This window comes from Balearica regulorum, chromosome 4 (genome assembly GCF_011004875.1).
Source record: "Balearica regulorum gibbericeps isolate bBalReg1 chromosome 4, bBalReg1.pri, whole genome shotgun sequence".
NCBI classification, from domain to species: Eukaryota; Metazoa; Chordata; class Aves; order Gruiformes; family Gruidae; genus Balearica; species Balearica regulorum.
This window is the reverse complement of record NC_046187.1, coordinates 27,147,444-27,168,058: the sequence shown is the minus strand read 5'-3', so window position 1 is coordinate 27,168,058 and position 20,615 is coordinate 27,147,444. Positions and strand designations below refer to the sequence as shown.

The following is a 20,615-nucleotide window of genomic DNA, read 5'->3' as shown; positions in this document are numbered from 1 at the left end:
CAGTCACTGGGATACTTCTTTTAAATCTTTGTGGTTTGCTTTCCAGGGGGGCTAAGTATTACTTACACCATAAAATATTTAGGCTTTTTTTCTACTGCTGCTCAGCATGGTTTGACAGTATTATGTCCTGCCTGAAAATAAGCTATCTTTATTCTGGTGACTTTTCTGATATTTTAAGTAAATTTCAAGCAAACTTGTTTTCAACATTTCTTCCCATCCTTACCCTTAAACAAAAGTTCAGTGGGCACTGCAGGTACTCTGCACTATTGGAAATCAAAGTGCCTTGTGATGTGCTGACCCTTTGATAAGGGTTCATTTCTGAAGTAGATTTGCTTAGTAGAGGAGCCTGCGCTTATATTCCCCAAAGGCAAATTTTCTTGAACAAGTTTGTGGTTTGGTGCGCTTGTGCTAGGTTTGTGACTTGGCTTAGACGTAGAGGAATTTTGAGACCACTGATTTCCAGGGCTCTAAGTACATGAGACACTTTTGAAGAAAACCGAGTCCCCTAAGATATCTCTGCACAGTTCCCTCCCAGTCTGAGCACAAGGCACCTGACATAACTGAAGAGACCGTGAGGGCCCGAGCGATGCTGTTGGTCTGGCTGGGGTCTTGACACCAGCTTGTTTCTCAGAGGGATGCTAACTGCTCCATTACATACAAAGTTGTTCTGTTATTCGGAGCTAGCAGAGAGTTGACTGTTCTACAGCGCTCTGCATTTTCCTTTATAAACTAGTAAAATTCAGTAATGCTTTCTGTATGCACATCCTATTCTGTGTGTGGCCGCCAGTAAGGGTGACTCCTTATCCCATCTGTTCCTTCTAACCCAGATAAAGAAGAAGTGCAAAGGAAACGACAGAAGCTCATGCCAAACTTCTCTGATGGCTATGGTGGAGGCAGTGGTGCAGGAGGCGGTGGCATGTATGGAGGGGGAGGTGGCGGTGCTGGCTCTGGTAAGGCAGCACTTGGGGGCGAAGAGGGGAAGGGGTTCTACTCTGAGAGCAGGACAGGTGTTTATTCTGATTTTTAAAATGGGTTGAGGATTTCTTCTCCTTCATTTTAAAATGGGTTGAGGATTTCATCAGGTCAGATAAGACCTGACTCTCTGGTCTTTATACCAGTGTTGCTCATTTCAGTCAAGTATCTCCTTGTTTTCTGAAGTTTTCCTCAGCTCCTTTGCCTTCCTACTTGGATATAAGGCTCATGGTGACTTTTTTTTTTCTTCCTTATAGCTTTAAGTCACAGATAACACCTGTCTAGTTGACGGAGTCCCAAGTCAGGAATCCATTATACCTTAGCTTTGTTGCTTCCTAGGGCCTCAAGGGCACTGAAATTCATGAGACAGCTCAGCTAAGTACCATCTTGGGTGCTTAAAATTAAACAGGTTCTTAATTATTTCTGAGACCAGGAGTGGAATTTGGCAAATTAACGTGTTAGTGCAAAGAACTATGAAGAAGAAATTTGCTATGCTATTTAGTCAGTTTTCTACTGTGCTCTATCTGTTGAGGCCAGAGCATATCTGAGATGCAGGATCATAAGACCATTGCTTTGCTTCTTGCAGCAGAGCATTAAAAACCTGTAGATCAGCAAATGTCATCTGAACTACAATATCTTTGCAACCCTTTTTTTCTAGAGCAAGGGACAGAGCAGCAGTTTTCAAATTGTTGCATGCGTTGCTAGCAGCATGTCTATAATGTAACACTAGAATGTAAATCTGTTGTAATCACAGAAATTCAAAAGCATAGATGTAGCTTGTGAAGCCTTCGTTGAGTTTTAGATGAAGCATGCTAGTGCTAATACATTTGTGTGGCCTTACAGATGTTGGGATAGAGGGTGTCACTAGCCAACCATCTTGAATTTCTTTGGATTTTTGAAGGGATGGGGCAGAGTTCACATTCAGTCTGAAAAATTTATTTTAATTGGATGGAATAAAGCAGAAGGTATTTAGAAAACAAAATTCCAGTTCTTTAGGCTCAGTGTTCTTGCAGGTGGTGTTTCCATTCCTTTAAGGCATAATTCTATTAATTCTTAATATTTTTTCCTTTCTTTAGGGTTCAGTTATCCTTCATATGGATACACTGCTTTTGGAGGGATGCATTTCCACCCTGGCACAACAAAGTCTAATGCTGGAATGAAACATGGTAACAGTAAAAATGTTGTTCTTGCAACAGTTGAATTGAGTTTGACCATCTTTATATTCTTCTACAGTATGAGCTGAAGCGTCATGCAGGTCTAGCTAAGTGTGCTGGGGCAGGCTATTCCCCCCACCCCCGAATCAGTTTCTTTTCTAGAACTCTCTGGCAGCAGAAGGGTTTGTGCAGATTATACTGCTCAGCTTTGATTTGATTCTCTCCAGGCCTACCTTAAAAAGCTGTGTGCACATTCCTTTTTACTGCTAAGCAGTAGCAGCAGACTGAGAAGCAGTCACCAAAACCCCTCCATGTGCTTCTCTGTTCAGTGTATGCTTTGAGCAACAGCCCTTTCTCTTGCTTGAACATACTGATTACAGGTGACCCAAGGACTAGACCAGCGAAGAGGTATCTTCCTTTGTTGCCACAGTCTGGTACTACACAGTAGCCCAGAGAGACAACATGGAAGTCAATGGAAAAGATGAAGTTAATAAGGGCATTCTTGGCTTCCTAATATAGGGAAGTAATTTCAAATCTACATGTTGAATACTCTGTAGTTATTTTCAAAGTGTCAGGGATGAATTTGCTGTCAGAAAACCAAAAGTGAATCTAAGTAATTCTGCTAGATTACCTGGGAATACTTCAGACTTGAGTTCTTGTACCATAGAAAGAGAGAGAGAGGTATATCTGTTGTTACATGTAAGAGTTTATCTTTAAAACAGAAGCTGTCAAAAACATAACATCACTTTAGAGCAAGTTGTATACATTGCTATGTCTGTCCCTGTGGGTACGCATCTGAACTATTATGATTCATGAGTGTTTACTGGTAACACCTATGTCAAAGTAAATTTTTGTATTGAGTTCTTTAGGATTTGGTTACGGCTAGTTGAGCTTATCACTTGCATAAAAAAACCAACAGTGTTGGATACTAATGATACTAACTTTTGTTTGAAGGACTATCAAATAGCACAGCTGAACAAGATGGGAAGAGGTCTGATAAAGAAAGTGACAAGTGGGACACAAAACATGATGTGAAAGTAGAAACTATGGAGAAGAATGAGTGCAGAACCTCTGGTGATAATGAGGAGAAGGAGGATGCTTCTTCCTGTAAAACAGAAGTAAATGAAGCAGATTGCAGGTGGCAGGGTAAGTGAGAAAGAAAATCTATTTAGGGTAGATCAAACTGCAGTATGGGCAAAGCTGGTGTTAAAGGCCTGGAAACTCCATAAACCTCTGCTTGCTGTTTTAAAAATACGATAATGCCTCCTGGAGGGAGCAGGAGGAATTCCATTCCCCCAAATCTAAGGTCCCTCCCCATAGTAGATAATCTTCCACCTTTATACTGCCGCTGGGCAACTGAGCTTCTGCTTGTCATGCAAGGAGAAGAGATAGCTTAGCCTGCTGGGCACGTTTAACATTCCTTTATAATAAACCCATATGAGGAACACTGAAAGCAATGGAGATACATGAAATACAATTCAGCAGTTGACTTGGCTTTTGATATTTGATAGGCTTTAATGGATGAGTAAATAGATTGTTGCAGTAGTTCTTCCCTGCAATTCTACTGTTAAATTGCATGCAAAGTAGTGTTAAAAGGTTTGAATTTAAAATGTAAATTCCCATGTGACAAATACATGGTAAAATAACACTGTTGGGTAGCAAAGTCTTATACATCAAACTGGTGAACAAGAGGGGAGTAAGGCAAAAGTAGTCAGTAGAAATGATTTAGCAGTAGAGTTGCAAAATATATGAAGGCTACAAATCACCCTTTTCCCAGACATTAAGACTTCCTTTTCCTGGATTGTTTTTTAAAAGAGTTGTTGGTCACTTTTTTAAAGGATTTGAGTAATCATGTTTCTCATAAAATTAAAAAACCAACAGTTTGACTAGAGAGACATGGTAGGGTTACAAATTGAGCAGGAAGGAATTTTTTGTTCTTGGCTTTTACCACGGGCAATGTGATCCAGACCACTTTTGTCGTTCCCTCCTTGGTCAGGGAGAGGGCACGTTATCTTGTATCAGCCCTGTGTGACACTTGCTATTAACAGCACTAGAAACTGTGCCTTGGGAAACCAAAGTCATGTAGTAGATCGGTTGTAGTTGTAAAAACCTCCAAGGTGTAGCTTCTTGTGATCTGAGAAACAGACGATGCTCCTGAGAAAAGCTGAAGAATTTGCTGTTTGCATTTCTGGTTGTGATAAATCCCATGACTGATTCAGAGAGAAATATCTTTTGTTAATATGTGAAGAAATAATAATGTCCATTTAGCAGTTACCAAGGAGGGGCCTGAATTGTTGACCTGATTTCCAAGTAATGAACACTGTAGGCAGGAAGCTGACTGTTTCTTTTCTTTATCATAATGGCATGAAAAGAGGCAATTTCAAGCTCCAGGTTATATGAAGAATAGATGCAGAAGAACAGGCTCCATGAAATTGCTATTGCAGGTTAGAACATTTGGTTATTAGACTAAAAGATGTTATCTTGTAGAATTTTGAAGGATATCTTTTCTGTGTGCTTGATATGGGAAACCAGGGAGGTTCAGCATCCAGCTTTTTGGACTTTGGAAATATCTATAATGAGAAAAGACTGAACTGCTTAATGCTGTTTACCTGGGAAAAAAAAAAAAATATATATATATATGCTAAACATAACATCCATTTAATGCTATTATTTAATGTTAAGAGGTAAATAGTAAATGTAAATATATCAGCCTAGGCGTATAGTATAGGAACCACAGTGCTGTATTGGCTAGAACAATAAGCTTCATGGATAGCTGAGTAAGTCTTTGACTTACAGAAATGATGTATTCACGTTCATCAGGGATACACTTCTGACCCAGTCTAAATGCCTGAAATCCTGGGTGTGCTCTCCCCTTGTGTGCTTTAAATGACAAAGTCTGTTTTACTTGTTTGCTGTTAGTAATTTCTAAACTTGCAAGGCTTTATAGAAACATGAAACTGTTCAAAGTACAGGTTGGTTTCAGATGATACTGCTTCCCAGAATGATGACTGTGGTTTGAAAGTTCATCTGTTTCATTTTCGCTAGTTTCTTGCTGATATGGAACCACAAAGGTATTAACAGAGCAGCCAGAGTGATTTTTTTTTCCACAAATGAGTTTCTTTCCTCCCCTTTCTCCCTTTTGCCTTCCCACTGTGACAAATTCTGCTTTTTGAAATCTCAGTGGTTACACATTTTATGAATCTAAAATCAGGATACTACAAATACTAAGCATTGTAAACACTGGAATGTTTCAAACAGGTGAACAGACTCTCTGTGCCCCTGCTGTAAAGCAGGAGAGACTGCATGGTTCAAGTTGGAGAGGGGGCACAAAGCCCTGCATTTATTCCATAGCTTTTACATGAGTTTTGTGCAATATTTGACAGGTCACTTAGGCCTCTTGTGCCTCAGTTTCCTCAAGTCTAAACTACTCAGAACTGCACAGGAGGTTCTTTAAGGACTCTTGTCCACAGAGCACTTAAGATGTCGTTTGTATCTAAGCAAATCCAAGTTCCTGCTCCTTTTGTCTCATTACACCCAAGTGCACATCAATGCAATTAATTCGGTGCCACTCAAACTAAAGGTAGCTTCCAGAGTTTGACTGTTCTTAGGATTTCTCCTGCCTGAATGCTCAGCATGCACCTAGTATTTCTTCCAAGGGACTCATTCCCTCTATCCTTAACTCTCAGGAGTAATTAGCAACCTGTCTCAGTGAGTCAGTAAACAATGCTTGGTGGTCTGCACTTCATATTTCTTTGACAGCACAATTGCCTGTCAAAAGAAGGTGGTGTTGCGAGGACGACAGCCAAACTGATGAAGAAAAAACTTTGTGTTGCAGATGGTCTGTTCCTGGAGAAGGCCATGCAGCTTGCCAAACGTCACTGCAATGCTCTCTTTGATTATGCTGTAACTGGAGATGTGAAGATGCTGTTGGCTGTTCAGCGCCATCTCACTGTTGTCCAGGATGACAATGGAGACAAGTAAGTTGGCCTGTACTTAGTGGGTTGAAAGTTATGTTTTTAATGGCAGAACGGTGTAGTCAATTTGTTCTGTCCCCTGCGGGTGCTGATCACAGATTACAGCACTGCTCTAGTCAAATAAATATCGTTCTCCTTTGTGCTGTCTGGGAGAGGTACAGCTGCCATTTAGAGATTTTTGTTGCATTTGCAGAAAAGTTCATTGATCCAGTACCTGTCAGAAAGTAATCTGGTCACTGAGGGCGTGTTGAGCATGTTGTGAGTTTGCCCTTTGGTTTTTTTACTTATAATCTTGATGGGGCACGAAGTGCTATGCTTGCGTCGTGATACACAGTTGATGGGGATCCTCAGCTTTGTGCTGAAGGAAAGTGCCCTGCTTCTTATTCCATGCAAGTCCTTAAGTCTTCATAGGAAGCTTTAAGTTACAGATGCACTGGGAGATGTAGAAACAGTAGCTGGAGGATCCGTGCTGCTTTTATCCCACCAACACCAAGTTCTTCCCAGAAGCTGGATGGTGTTTTGCTCTTGCTTACATCTCTGCTGTTCCATTGACTTCCAAGAGATTGCACAGATGTTTGTGGAGACTTGGGTGCTAATAGTTGCTTATCAGTCCTTCACTAATGTGAGCTGGAGTAGAAATCCATTTTGTTCCTCTAAAGCTATGCAGAGTCTATGGGACTCAGAGAATGAAACAGAGAGAGGAACTAATGATTAGTAATTACTTAAAGTAAATTCAGTGCAAGTTGCTCTGAACACATGCAAAGATAATCTCTTGACTAAGTGACGTTATCACATCCTCGCTTTTTAGCTGGCAGGCTTTGGGCAGGCCCTCTGCAATCACTTAATGTTTCCTTAAATTGCAGTATTTTGGACAGTAGAAGCCATATAAGCCTTAAGGTGTCCAGCTAGAAAATTACAAGTGCCTGAGACATGCTATCCCACCCATGCAATCCAATCCCAGAGTTGGATTACTTTGCGAGAGGCTACTACTTTCACTCCACTTTCAGTGAAAATAGGTCTCCAATTACTGATAAAGGACTGCAAAATCCAAGATAGCTACTTGCTTTGCTTTCCGATTGGCAACCTAATGTCTGCTGTGGGGAAGGCAGGAATATGAACGAGGCAGGAGCTAGCGACAAAATCTGCTAGTGCTTTGAGCAATACAGTGAGGAGTACTGAGCAAGTAGGACCTGCATTTAAATATCAGTAATGTGCCCCTCAGATTTCAACTTGCAGGGCATTTCAACAAAGTCAAAGTATTTTTCAGAATGATGGTAAATAGGTGTTTTCTTCCTGAATCAAGAAGTACCTAGAAGGATGTGAGGCTCAAGCTTATGTTGCCTTTCTCCTCCTGGGATGGATTTTAGTCTGTGAGCATGTAATACATCTAAATTACTCTGCAGCTTTTTAACAAAGCAAAATTTTGGTGACTGTCTTCCAGTGCTCCCACAGAAGCTGTTTAAAAAAAAAAAAGGTCAAAATTCATAAATTAATTTCCCGATTTTTTTCACTTTAGTCGTTAAAATTATATGGCAAAAAATAGAAAATTTTGCTTAAGCCTTTAAAGAATGTTGCTGTCAACAACTTTGCTCATCTTTCGTCAAAATAGCGTGTAGGGAATGAGAATACCTTTAACAGGACCCTGTGTTGTGTTTGGCTTTGAGACAAAATTCGTTAATCTGTGATTAGCGTATATTTACAGTGGGCGCTCAGTAAGACCTGCTGTTACTGCATTTATCCCAGTGCCACCGCTCTCCAGGAGCCTGACAGTATTACGGCACTCTGCCTCCACAGCGGTGCTGAAACGCATGTTTTTGATGTAGGATTGTTTAAGAAATGGAATTGACTGCCCGTTCACGGTCCAGTCAGCATGTCTTTACAGCATCACGTGTCGTGGCAGGGTAAAATTAAAATACTTGCTACAGGAAAGAGAACTAAAGGCAGTAAAAGAGCAAATTTATTTCCAAAGGGAGATTTTGAAATAAAATGTCAGCATGATAGAGCATAATAAGCAGCACCTACCTGAGAGCAGAGGAAGAGTTCTCCTACTGTAGTGGTGGGACTGTTTGAACAGCACAGGAGAGCTGAAGGAAGGAAAGTGCCATGGTACTACCTATGGCAGTGTCCAGAACCAATAGAACTGGCCCTTCGAGGATGAGTTTTGTTTTAATCGTATTTTTTTCCCCTTTTTAAAAATATCTTCTGGTTTTGAGGTGCTCTTGGTCTCTGTTTCAAGATGACTCTACGACCCGAATAGCAAGGAACTTTTTTTTATTTTTCTGATGAAAGTGTAGATCCGAGTATATTCAGTATTTCTGGAGCAGCATCACAAACACACCGCATGTCCTATGTTAATATTGTGTGCCAGCAACAACGTGCTAAAAAGATGAGCCTAGAAGTTGGCCAGCATCTGTTATGGGAGGGCTTGGCAAGACACGTTTCAAAACGAAGGGCGTGACTTTGAAATGAAGTCTCAAGGGAACAAGACAAATGGAGCTCTGTTGGAGAGGGGTGATGGGATTTCACAACCTACTTTTTTCCTGGGGGTGTTTTGCAAGTACAGCTGCTCTGGCTGGTGGTGAAGGACCTGGCTCTGGAGAAGAGCATGGAAAGGTCGTTGAAGTGTCTTGCTACGCAGTCACTCATGTCCCAAAACAGGTTTTTCCTTTGGCATGACGTCTCTGGTCACTGCTGCAAATCTTGTGGCTGTTAGTCACCAGGCGCAAGTCCTTAGTCATTTTTGTGTTTGAAAACGAAGAAAGAAAAAACCCACAGATCTGGGGAAACCCCCAAGGGAAAATCTGCTTTGGTGGCAGAGAGGCCTGTGGAAATTCTGAAGGAAGGTTTTGACAGTAAGAGGTGCTCCTGTGCTGCATAAATTAAAACATGAAAAAAACAAAACAGCAAAAGAATCTGGGGATTTTAACAAGTTCTGAAACAATTCTTTGGTGCTACCAAAGTTTTAGACCAATAGTTAAGTTATGCTCAAGACCAGCAAAAGCATCCTGAGTCTGCTTTTGTGATTGAAGGGTCAAACACAGTTACCTTCTGACTAGTTTCTTAATGTTGGGATTCGTTTTACGTGCTGATATTTAGTGCTGAAATCATGGCCTCTAATAGTCAAGTGTTTCTATCAGTTAGAATTCTATCAGATCTACAGCAAAACCTTAACATTTTTATAGTAAATTTGAAAATAGTGTGAATTTTTTCATCTGGTTTTTTGTTTGTTTCAGTGTCCTTCATTTAGCAATTATCCACCTTCATACTGAGCTGGTGAAAAACCTCTTGGAAGTGATGCCTGACTTGAATTACAATGACATCATTAACATGAGAAACGACCTTTATCAGGTACACAGTTGTGGTGTATGTGTTGTTGATTGTTCAGCTAGTAAAAGAGAAATTGGCACAACTTACCCTCTGTCTTATTTTAATGAGTCCAGATCAGACTAATGCAAACAAGTTTAGAAACACAATGCTGTACTGTCAGGTGGTGGAGGAGCAAGAGCACATTCTCTCTGGTTTAGTTCATAACTCCCCTTGATGTTAACAGAAACATCTCCGTGGGTTAATCGTAGAACAGGCCGAAAATACGAAATTCTTCAGTTCATTTCTTTGTTATTTGGCTTCTCTGTTACTAAACTGATGGTACGGGTTACAGTGTGCCAACTCTGGGCTCTTTTGACGTGTCTAACATAGGGTAACTCAGGATCATGAGTCAGTTGCTGCATCATCATTTATCTATAGGCATGTGGAAGCTGTAACAAACGATGCCCTTCCTGTAGCCCTGATGGCATTTGTGCCTATCACATGAGCAGCAAGATTTCCCTTTCATTTCTAGATTCCCATTATAGCAAAACAAAAAAACCCAACCCATCCCCATGTCTTTTACCTAGTAGGAAAAGAGCTCAACTGCCAGGCACAATTCTGTCTCCTCAGCTTCATCTGTGACAGAGTCTGAGCCTTTTGTATTGTAACTCAGGCCTTAAAAAGAGCTGCGGACACCTGCCGAGGAAAGGATCTCTTTTCCACTGCGCACACCATTCGGTTGTCCCGAAGGCAACCGGCTGGACTTCGTGTGGCAGCACTCCGACATCTGTCTTTTCTTTTGCTGCGAACAGCAAAGGCAGATTTTTATTCTACACAGATAGTCCCAGGGAGTTTATTGTGACTTTTTTTGTTCTTTTTTGCATTTCGTTTTTATGTTTGTATAAAGCGAGTTTAGAGTGCGGAGGCCAATGAAAGCAAGCAGAAGATTCTGAATTGAATTCTGACAGAAACAGGAAGCAAAGCTGTGCTCCACACAAGAAATAAATCTTTAACTACCAGGACCTCTACAGCTATTCCTACCTTCTGCCTAAACCTTAAGCCAGCGGTGGGAGGGAACGTAGGCTTGGGCTAGAACTTCCCTTCTGTACAGATACTCTGAAAGCCGAATCGTACGTGTACCTTATGGATTCAGCAATTAATTGCAAATATGTTGACAAATCTATTGTACAGAGCTGGCATTAGTCTTTTTTTTATAGTCCTCTGTTAATACAAGGCTAATGATATGGAGATGGAATCTTGTGCAATTTTTACATTATTTTAGTGTTGGAAATATGATTTCCCCAACCTTACTGGAATGCTTACTGTTTAAATACATACATTTCTGAGTATGTTCTGCACAACGCTGTTGATTGGCAAGACTGTCAAGAATGCAGTATACAATCAAGCTTTGGAAATACTTGAAATCTTCTGGTGCTGCAGGTGTCTTTGCACAAAAACAGAGAGCATGCAAATAGAATCAACAAGCTAGCCACGCACTGTGTAAACGCACAGTAGTTCTGCATTTTGACAAATGCACAGAACAGCGGGATTTTTCTTCTTTTCTGTGCAGGCATTTGGAGGAATAAGGAAATCCTAAGTCCATGACTGCAAACCTCCAATTCAGGAGCAAAATGAGATTGTAGTTCAGTGCCAAAGACGGATTTGAGCAGGCCCTGGAAAGTGCATGTGCTCCCTATGTGGCATGGACCTTGCTAGGGGGCAGCTGGAAGCAGGGTTACCGTGTCTGGGGACACATGCATTATCTCATTTCCCAAGTCCCTTCCACCGCAACACGCAAATAGCCAGGTCAGTGCCCTGGTTTGTAGAGCAGGGAACATCTTTGTTCTTCCCAAAGTCCAGCTGCTAACACTGGCAAGGCAGCTTTCATTTCCAGTAAGTAGGAACTCTATTTGTAGTATGCAGTAGGAAGAAAGTGTACACGTACGCAAGCTTTTCATTTCTGTTAGCTTTGAAGTGGAGTAACGGTTCACACTAGGAGCTTTTATGGGTGATGTAGCTGTTGCTTATCTTCTCATGGTTTGCTTCTGTCACTTCCAGACCCCCTTGCACCTGGCAGTAATCACAAAGCAGGCAGAGGTGGTAGAAGACTTGCTGAAGGCTGGAGCAGATGTCAGCCTTCTGGATCGCCATGGTAATTCTGTCTTACACTTAGCTGCTACTGAAGGAGATGAGAAGATTTTGGGTCTACTCCTCAAGCACGAGAAGGTATCTTCGATGGTCGACCTTTCCAATGGTGAAGGTATGGAAAAATGACAGCTGTATTTTACACTTAACTGCACAAGTGCACCTCAATTCCTGCCAACACAGTGTTTCTACACAGGCAGGTACAGACCTCGGAAATAGCATCTTTCCCCACATTGCATGTAGCGTCCTTGACTTTTGTACGCCTGCAGTCACAGATGAGAGAACACAGATGTGTAGGTTTTCTGGTTGTACAGAACATAACATAAAGATTGGATGGCCATGTGACACAGCATGGATTTGCATTTTTGTTACTGTATATTATCTTTAATCTCACAAAACTTCAAGCACAGTGTTCCTCCTGAGATACCTTATGCAACCACTTTTTTTTTTTTTTTTTCTTTAAATCCCCCAGAGAAGAAAATGTTTCTTCTTCCTCTCTAGTGAATGAGATCCCCTCAAAAATAATTTCTGGACCTGGTGTTGAGTTTCCTATGTAGTAGCTTGTGACCATACAGGATTAGAGCCTATAAAATAACCACAAGGACATAATTTCCCATTTTTCAGTGGCACAGGTCATTTGAATTTAGTACTCCTGCTCCAGTAGACTGTAAAATGTCTGGCCTAAAAATATCATTATGGGATTCAGAAAACTGTGTTAAAAGTTCCTCAAAGAGGGTTTTTTGTTTGGGGTTGGGTTTTGTTTGTTTGCTTTTTAAATACAAGGCTTTATTATTCTCTTTCTGAGCTGGTGCAGATAATGTTGAGGTGATAGGGCAGTGTGACCTTACAGGAGGATGATACTAAACTATACCAATTATTCCCCAGCCTGTTTCTAGAAGAGATGCTCAGTAGCAGATGGGGCCAGTGCAGGGTACCTACTTGTTTAGTACTGAGATGCAGATTTTCTTTTTAAGGCTACTCCTTTGGGGCAAAGAGATGCTTTAGGTGAGCTCTTTAGCTCCTGCCTTCTGGTCCACCTTGTCACCTGCTGATTCATCTTTTTTTTTTTTTTTTTTCATTCATGGCTTTGACTCACCATCAATAGCACAACCAGTTTCAATTTATGCACAAAGAAGATTTTTATTAACACTGTCTTATAGTGTAGAAACAGGCAAAATAAGTCACTTCTGCTCAGGTAACTACAGTAACTAATTCATTTTACAATTCTCATAGATACGGCCGCTTCAAAATCATTACAATTCTGTATTTTTCAAATATTAACGCACTTGATGGACGGGGTTTGTTTTGCGTAGGTCTCAGTGCAATTCACATGGTGGTGATGGCAAATAGCATGTCGTGCCTCAAACAGCTGATTGCTGCTGGAGTTAATGTCAATGCTCAGGAACAAAAATCCGGCCGAACTGCATTGCATTTAGCTGTTGAACAAGACAACATCCCGCTGGCAGGCTGCCTTTTGCTTGAGGTAAGGGCAGAATTTCTTTCTCCCAGGTCTTTTCAATTGCATGTTTTTAAATACTCTTGAAAATCTTAAGTGCTTCAGAGAAATAGAAGTAAGGGGTTGTTTTCCTGTTTAGACTTGATTACTTTAATTGGTATATAGTGGCAAAATTATTGCTAATGTTATTCATTGTTACTTGTTCAGCGCCGCTGGTGAACCTTTTGCCCAAGTTAAGCATTTTCAGTTTGTGACCCTGACCACGTACGCCATGTTTAATTTGCACTTGGTGATCCCAGCAGCCAATGAAACTACTCATGAACAAGTTAGTCACTTCATCCACGTGAACCAGAATGTGCAATACAGATGTGCATAGATAAATAGTTGTGTATATCTATAAATACTTGGCTCATCTCTTTAACACCTTGATCCTAGCGTGCTTAATTCTACCACCGTAGCTCTCCTCAGTATCCGTGTACAAATGTGCCGCAGCCTGCCTGCTCTCCTGAAGAGCAGGAGGAAGGCAGATTTCTGTGCGCACCAGTTCAGACTCCACAGGCGGCGGGTACTCAGATGGCAGAACTATTGCATGGGATGCAAAGTGGCTTTTATCTACCTGACCTGTTTGGGTTTAGATGCTGTGCCTCCTGCGGTAACACTGGCGCACACGACCACCCTCTGTTCCTGCAGGCAGTTGTAGTTACTTTCCAATTCCTTCTTTTCAGACAAGATTAGAGGTTTTATGCAAATGGGTGTGGAATGGCGCTTATTTGCACAGCAGCAATATTTATACAGGCATGAGTCTCTGCAGCTGTATTGTATAGAGGAGTAGCACTTTTCTTTTTGTCATTCAATAAAAATTTAGGGTGATGCAGATGTGGACAGCACTACATATGATGGGACAACTCCTCTTCACATAGCAGCTGGAAGGGGCTCTACAAAGTTGGCAGCAGTTCTTAAAGCAGCAGGTATGAAAATAGGTATTTGCTGGAGAGTTTTCTTTCACAGGGGACAATTCAGGTGAGAAGGCTGCAGGCAGAAAAGAATGTGCTGGTGAACTTGTTTAATGAGCAGAAGAAATCAGATGTTAAAAGTGTGAAGGTTTGGTTTTCCTCAGGAAAGTCCTACTTCAGGTGCTGTACTACTCTTTAGCACCATCTAATGGCTAAAAAAGCAAATTATGTTTGTCAAGGGGAAAAAAAATCTCTTAAGCACTCTTGGAAGTTTTTTGAGTATTTCATTTGTAGTTTTTTATAGCTGAAGAAGCAGAGAAGAGATGTCATTGCATCGTCAGGATAAATGTTGCACTGCTTTAAAAAAAAAAAAAAAGTCGTTGAAACATGAGCTTGTTCGTGTTTCCTATTTCCTATCACTGGGGAAGAGTTAGTTTTGAATATTTATTGGAACATTTTTTCAATTGTACATAGACCTGATTTTTCTCCTTTGAAACAGAAGTCCAGGCCTCCCATTACTATGGCTTTTGTGGTTGGTCTTTTAATAATAACCACACTTTGACACTATAAAAAGCAGCAGCACACCATCGCTCATCACATACATGCTGCGCTCTGTGTGAGCCAAGAATGGGGCTGGAAGTCAGCAGGTACAGTCAGTGTCTTTCTGTAAGGCCCTAACCCTCTCCTTGTCGTTTTTCCCCTCTTTATAATGGACAGTTGCATTATACAGAGATGTGACAGCATTTAACTTTAGTTGATTAAAGAAGTCATTGGCTGACTTAATATAAAATGTAATTTAGCTTGAGTTGCCATTCAGAACTTAGAATATATATTTTAAATATTATTGAAGAGCAACTTGAAGCCTTTTCTTAGGAATTTTTTTGCACACTTGTTGTTCCAGGTGCAAATCCTCACGCTGAGAACTTTGAGCCACTGTTTGATCTAGACGATGTGAAAGATGATGAAGATGATGATGAAGGGATTGTGCCTGGAACGACACCACTGGATATGGCAGCCAGCTGTGAGGTATGTGGACTATTTGGGTTTTTTTCTTAATAACAAATGATAGCCCAGATCTCTCAGCCAGCTCCTTCCACTGCATCCACAGTTATTTCAGTGGTGACAAGCTATTCATCTACCATCAAAAATTAAACTAATTCAGCCACAAAACCCCCCATGAAATAGCACTGGAAGAAAGCTCTGCTTAACAGATGGCTTCTACTGAACAGGCGCTTCCTGAAATAGTTGCACTACAGTCTTCACTATGGAAAAGTATTGAGCTGGTTGGGCAGCTTGTGTTTGAAGGCTCATGTTCCCAGACGCGCTCTAGTGGGTTTCTTTGCTGCACATTCTTCAGAACTGTGGACATTTTCTTGAGGGAACATACACTCTTGTGTCCTGCCCAAACAGTGATTAGGCTGCACAGTCCATGCTTTAGTAGCTGATTATGTGCACTTGATTTGGTGTGAGTGTAACGTACAAGCAGTAGCATCTCTAACCACTTGGAGCTGGGGAGCGGTATTAGCCTTAAGTGAAAATCTAACCCAGGCTTTGTTTTAAATTACTAGTCGTCACAGACAGGCATTAACTCCTCACTTAGCCACTGCTACATGTTTACTGCACAGACTTCCTCTGTATCTTGAAAACAGTTGCCAGATGACAGAACTTAAGGGCAAGGGAGATTAACTTCTCAAGATTTCTCCCTCAGGGGAGCTTTGCACAGGTCTTCTACAGTCATACTGGTCCTGGGACAGAAAAAATTGCCCATTTACAGACAGAATTAGGGCTTTATAGAATACTACTGAGACTTGTCAAGATAATAGACACCAGCCAGGTTTCTCACTACTGACTTTAATGTATTCTCTTAGGTGTATGACATATTAAATGGCAAACCTTATGAATCAGCAGTGGTTTCGGAGGACTTACTGACACAAGGTAACATCTATAAAGACGACTTTACAATATCCCTCTAGTAATCGAGTACTGAAAACATACTCGCAGAAGACATTGCCCTGCAATAGCTTGTAACTGAACTGGGAAGGGAGGAGATGTACCTTCCCACCCATTCATTAACACAGTCGTGCTTGTTCGTTGAAGAGGACACAAAGGAGTATGTTTTCAGTATTACAGCAGTACATTAGTAAATGCTAAAATACTCTTTAATTTGGCTTTGTTTCTGCTTAGAAATGACCTGGTGCATGATTTGTATAATTATAAACTAACATATTTCTCTGTTCCCCAGGACATTTGAGAGAGCTGAATGAAAGTTCCAAGATGCAGCTTTACAAACTATTGGAATTGCCCGATCCAAACAAAAACTGGTCCACTCTAGCACAAAAACTGGGTCTTGGCATACTTAATAATGCCTTCAGGTTGAGCCCTTCCCCATCAAAAACTCTGCTAGATAACTATGAGGTAATGTGGCTGCAGCAAGTTATGAAGAACACTCAGACGTGTAGAGAAAATTGTCCTCCTGCACAGAGATACAGTGCATGAGCTTCTGTTGTCTTCTCTCTTAGGTTTCTGGTGGTACAGTTCAGGAGTTGATTGCTGCTTTGAGACAGATGGATCACACAGAAGCCATTGAAATCATTAAGAAAGCACTATCCGTCTCACAAAGTCCATCTCACCTGGAGGACGATACTGCAAAAGCTCTTCCATCGTCGTCACCACCCACCTTTGCAAACGGAGAGACAGGTAAAACTGACAGCAAAATATCAAGAGCTTTAAGACATTTTTCTAATTGTGCCCCCCCCCTGCTTGGACTGCTGATAGATCGCATAGTTTCTTACATCCAGTGCCCAAGCTGCTTACCTGTTTCAGAAGTATTTTAGTGCAGCACAGCTTTCTCATCATAGACATTTTGTTGGGCTAGAAGAAAGGGGAAAACCAGACCAATTGAACGGTAGCCCTGCGTTACAGTATTGCTTATATTGCCTCCCTTTTCTAAAACCAGACATCTGCCATTTACTGGTGGTAATTCCTTGGATGTACTTGGGGCTAAGTTTCAAAAGATAAACTAGGCAGTGATCTCCTAGGCCTGTACAAGTGCCATTACCTTATGACTTCCCCCCCCCCCCCCCCCCCCCATAATCTGGATAAACAAAACGTTTTGGGTTCATAAACTTCTCAGTAGGACTTTGGTATTACCCTTCTCTTTTCACACTGTGTGGCACTCTAAAATGGCCCAGTGATCTCTAAGCAGAGAAATTGGGGATGGTTTAGGTTACAAGGGACCCCCAGCAGTCATGGTAGTCCAACTACCTCCTCAGAGCAGCGCCAGTATAACATTACACGTGGTTGCCGATGTCATATCCAGTTGAGTTTTGAGCGTTTTCAGTGATGGAGGTCCTGTGGTGATTTTGGGCAGGGGAACTCAGCTAACAAAAACAGAGGCTGGGAGAAGGCAGTCCAGTCATCAGTGATAGTCACAGTGCCTGGCTACGTTAAGTAACAAAACCCTTTGGTTTTTCCTGATGCCCTGTTCAAACACCTGCCAGCACCCTAATGTGGAAACTTACACCCTATGTGAAAATACTGTCAAGTATTTCTGGAGAAAAAAAAGAAACACCACAGTCACTCCATCCTGGTCTAACATTGCCAGCCAGTTTATTGTCTATAGAAAACTGTTCAGTCATGGACTGAACTTTCACACCTATCCAAAAATGTGCTTGTACACAGATTGCCTCTTTAGATTGATCTTGAAGGGTAAGAGGGGTTCTGCTGCTTTGCAGCATGAATGGACTGTGCCACATCATTTATTTTAACACAGTTGTTTAAAAAAACAATACTGAACTCTAATACGCTGACCACTGTTCTAGTCACACTGAGCCCACGTCATACCTTCAACTCGGATACTGTTCTGCTGCAGTCAGGCACTCCTCCTTTGTGGATCTTGCGCAGATGACAGCTGCAGCTGACTTCGTATTTCAGGCTTACTCGCTAGATGAAAATTGTTCAAGTGTTTGTCTCAAAAATAAATCCATAAGTGAAACAACATGAGAAAATTTTAGCAGCCTCATCCTGGAGCTGTATACTCACAGAGAGTCTAGGAATCGGAGAGCCAGAGAACCTTCTGCCCTGCTTACTGCCACACTCAAGCAGAGTCCGGGCTAGTGCGGTGACAGCATTAGTGGCAGCAGAGCACTAGGCTTCTCATCCCATCCAAGCTCCAACTACAGCCGACTTCTGCCAGCAATGCATCAGATCACATGCTTAGTCAACTGAAAACATTCAGCACAGCTTTTCCTATTACAGTATCTAAAGTTGGAGTTATTTTCCCATAGAAGAGCTTTTAACTTACTGGTTTGTGTTCCATAGGTTTTTTCTGAAAGCAACGTTACTGAAGCAACACAAACGATAATATATTTCCCTTTTCTCTCTCCCTCAGGCGAGCTTTACAACAGCAAATTTCAAGACAACGAAAGCATGTGTGACAGTGGAGTGGAGACCTCCTTCCGCAAACTGAGCTTTACTTACTCAGACTCTCTGAACAGCAAGTCATCAGTAACACTCAGCAAAATGACCCTGGGCTGTGGACATGAAAGTTCAGTGCAAAGCAATTATATAGCCAACTAGTAATACTCAAATAGCAATATACAGTTACAGGAACAAACGTGACATTTAAAATTACATCGGTGTCATCCTGGCCAGAGGGAAGTGAATTCACAACCAAAAGCGTGTTGGAGGAACCACACACGAACCTGAACAGACGGCAGCTTCACCATGCAACTCCTAGCCAGGGCTTCCTTCCTCAAGTACATTTAATTCTATTCATTTACAAGCCATACACAATAACCAGGGCTCTACTGCCAGATTAATATATAGGACTGGGCACTGAATGACTGAGCTTTTCTGGTTTGTGAGGGTTTTCTTTTATAGATGAAAGTCACTCCTTTTTAATGCACAATACCAACTCACTTAATAAAGAGAGGTAAGGCACACAGAGCAATCAAAGGATACAGTGTCTAGCTGCTCTCTTCATAAATTTTGCAGCACAGTTGCATGAAAAATGCTCATAAAATAGCTGGTAAAGAAAAAAATCATGACTTTAATCACAATGACAACTCAGAGAAAAGAGAATCCTAAAAAAAATATTCTTGTATATTTCAAATAATGTATTTAAACTTAACTTTGGTGCCTCATTCAAAAAAAATTTCAAGTTTGGCATTTTCCTATTTGTAAATAGTTTTTTTTTATATCTGTTCCTTTTAAAAAAAAGTGCTTTTTAAATGCTTATTTTTATTTTACTTTTATAATAAAAACACAAAATGAAATCTCTTGTCTACACTTGGTATAATTTTTACATATCGTTCAAGCAGAGTTATTGAAGATCTAGGTGTTGATACAAGATTACGCTGGTGTCCAAGTACTAAAATAAAGGGTTGCAAGCCGCCTGTCTTTAAGTGTAAGTATCTTTTACGGTGGGTGACCAGGAGCATCAGCTCCTGACCAGGAGCTGAGCAGCTGTGCTTGGAACTAAAGCCTCCCATTCATGGTCTCTTTCAGTTCTCATAATTATGGCAGCAGCGAATCATTTACACTGAAACCAACTATTTAGCATCTCAGCAAAACTGATGAGTCAAGTCTTCTTTGGGCTACCTCGAAATTCCTCTAATAAACCGTGTTCCTGAGCAGTATTTCTTGCTGCATGTTAATTCTGAAATGGTGAGCGTAACTGTCACAGATGTTGGCCCTACTACAGGTACTAGATTTCATGACGGAAAAGCAATGAGCAGCATAATAGCATTGTTACTCACTTGTAGCCAGTATTCCTGACGCAAAGACGGAGATTGACAGTGGTGTTCTTGGCTCAGCTCAGTTTTCAGTAACCTGGGTGTTACTCCTGAGAAAAATAAGATAAACCTTGAGAATTGTTACATTTAGAGCAGTATTTGCTATAATGAATTAAACCATGAGTAATGAAAACACTCTTGTGAAATAATTTTATATCCAGCTAATTACTTGCAGAGAAACAAGATGCGTAATAGTAATAATGCCATTCTTTCTGTTGTTGTACATATAACCTACATCGGCAGTGTCAAAGATGTATGGAGTTTTGTTCACTTAATGAATTTGTTCTGTGTTCTTTTTGCATTCCAGCTGTAAGAGAAAGAGACAAAGGTTCTCATATTCTGGGGGTGGAGGAGCTTTTTGAGCCCTGGCAGAGCTGCTGTCCGAGTCAAACAGAGTTTCCACTGCCACAGAATTTCCGGCACAGCTCAGGGGGCTGGCAGAGGCTCTTACTGAGGTTTCTACAATCCTGGAGGTCACCAGGGCATCCTGGCTGTTCAGTCACACCTTTTAGCCTTAGCTCTGACCAGCTATGCTTTTAAACCACCAGAAGACACATGGGTCTGTATTTCCTTAAGCACTTCATGACCAAATGCTGCATAATAACTATTCATCAGGTTAGTGATCATGCAATGAACGGCAGGACACTGCCCCTAGGCCCTGTGTCTTCAAGTGCTTTAAATGGCAGTCTTTTCTTGCAGCGTCTCTGTTTCAGTCTATTTAACAAAAGACACCCCACTATTTTTCTGTTTCTGAAAAAAAAAGGAATTCAAAAGTATTCCCACTAATTCAAACAGTAATACTAAATTTTTTACAGTTGAGTCACATAATAGGACAACTTTTCCCATCTGCATGAACCCTT

General features: G+C 41.1%; 1 protein-coding gene across 4 annotated transcripts in view; it reads left to right on the top strand.

The window, feature by feature from the left end:
* Window positions 1-19,236, top strand: part of NFKB1 (nuclear factor kappa B subunit 1) — a 60,298-nt gene extending 41,062 nt beyond the window's left edge. For all 4 annotated transcript variants that reach the window (XM_075751519.1, XM_075751518.1, XM_075751517.1 and 1 more), the window contains exons 12-24: window positions 828-950; window positions 2,049-2,138; window positions 3,081-3,272; window positions 5,962-6,103; window positions 9,334-9,448; window positions 11,465-11,666; window positions 12,865-13,034; window positions 13,873-13,975; window positions 14,862-14,986; window positions 15,829-15,895; window positions 16,203-16,375; window positions 16,480-16,657; window positions 18,351-19,236. In XM_075751519.1, coding sequence (XP_075607634.1) covers window positions 828-950; window positions 2,049-2,138; window positions 3,081-3,272; window positions 5,962-6,103; window positions 9,334-9,448; window positions 11,465-11,666; window positions 12,865-13,034; window positions 13,873-13,975; window positions 14,862-14,986; window positions 15,829-15,895; window positions 16,203-16,375; window positions 16,480-16,657; window positions 18,351-18,538 — 1,868 coding nt within the window. In that variant the 3' untranslated portion in view covers window positions 18,539-19,236. The remainder of the gene's footprint in view (window positions 1-827; window positions 951-2,048; window positions 2,139-3,080; window positions 3,273-5,961; window positions 6,104-9,333; window positions 9,449-11,464; window positions 11,667-12,864; window positions 13,035-13,872; window positions 13,976-14,861; window positions 14,987-15,828; window positions 15,896-16,202; window positions 16,376-16,479; window positions 16,658-18,350) is intronic.
* Window positions 19,237-20,615: the final 1,379 nt, after the last annotated feature.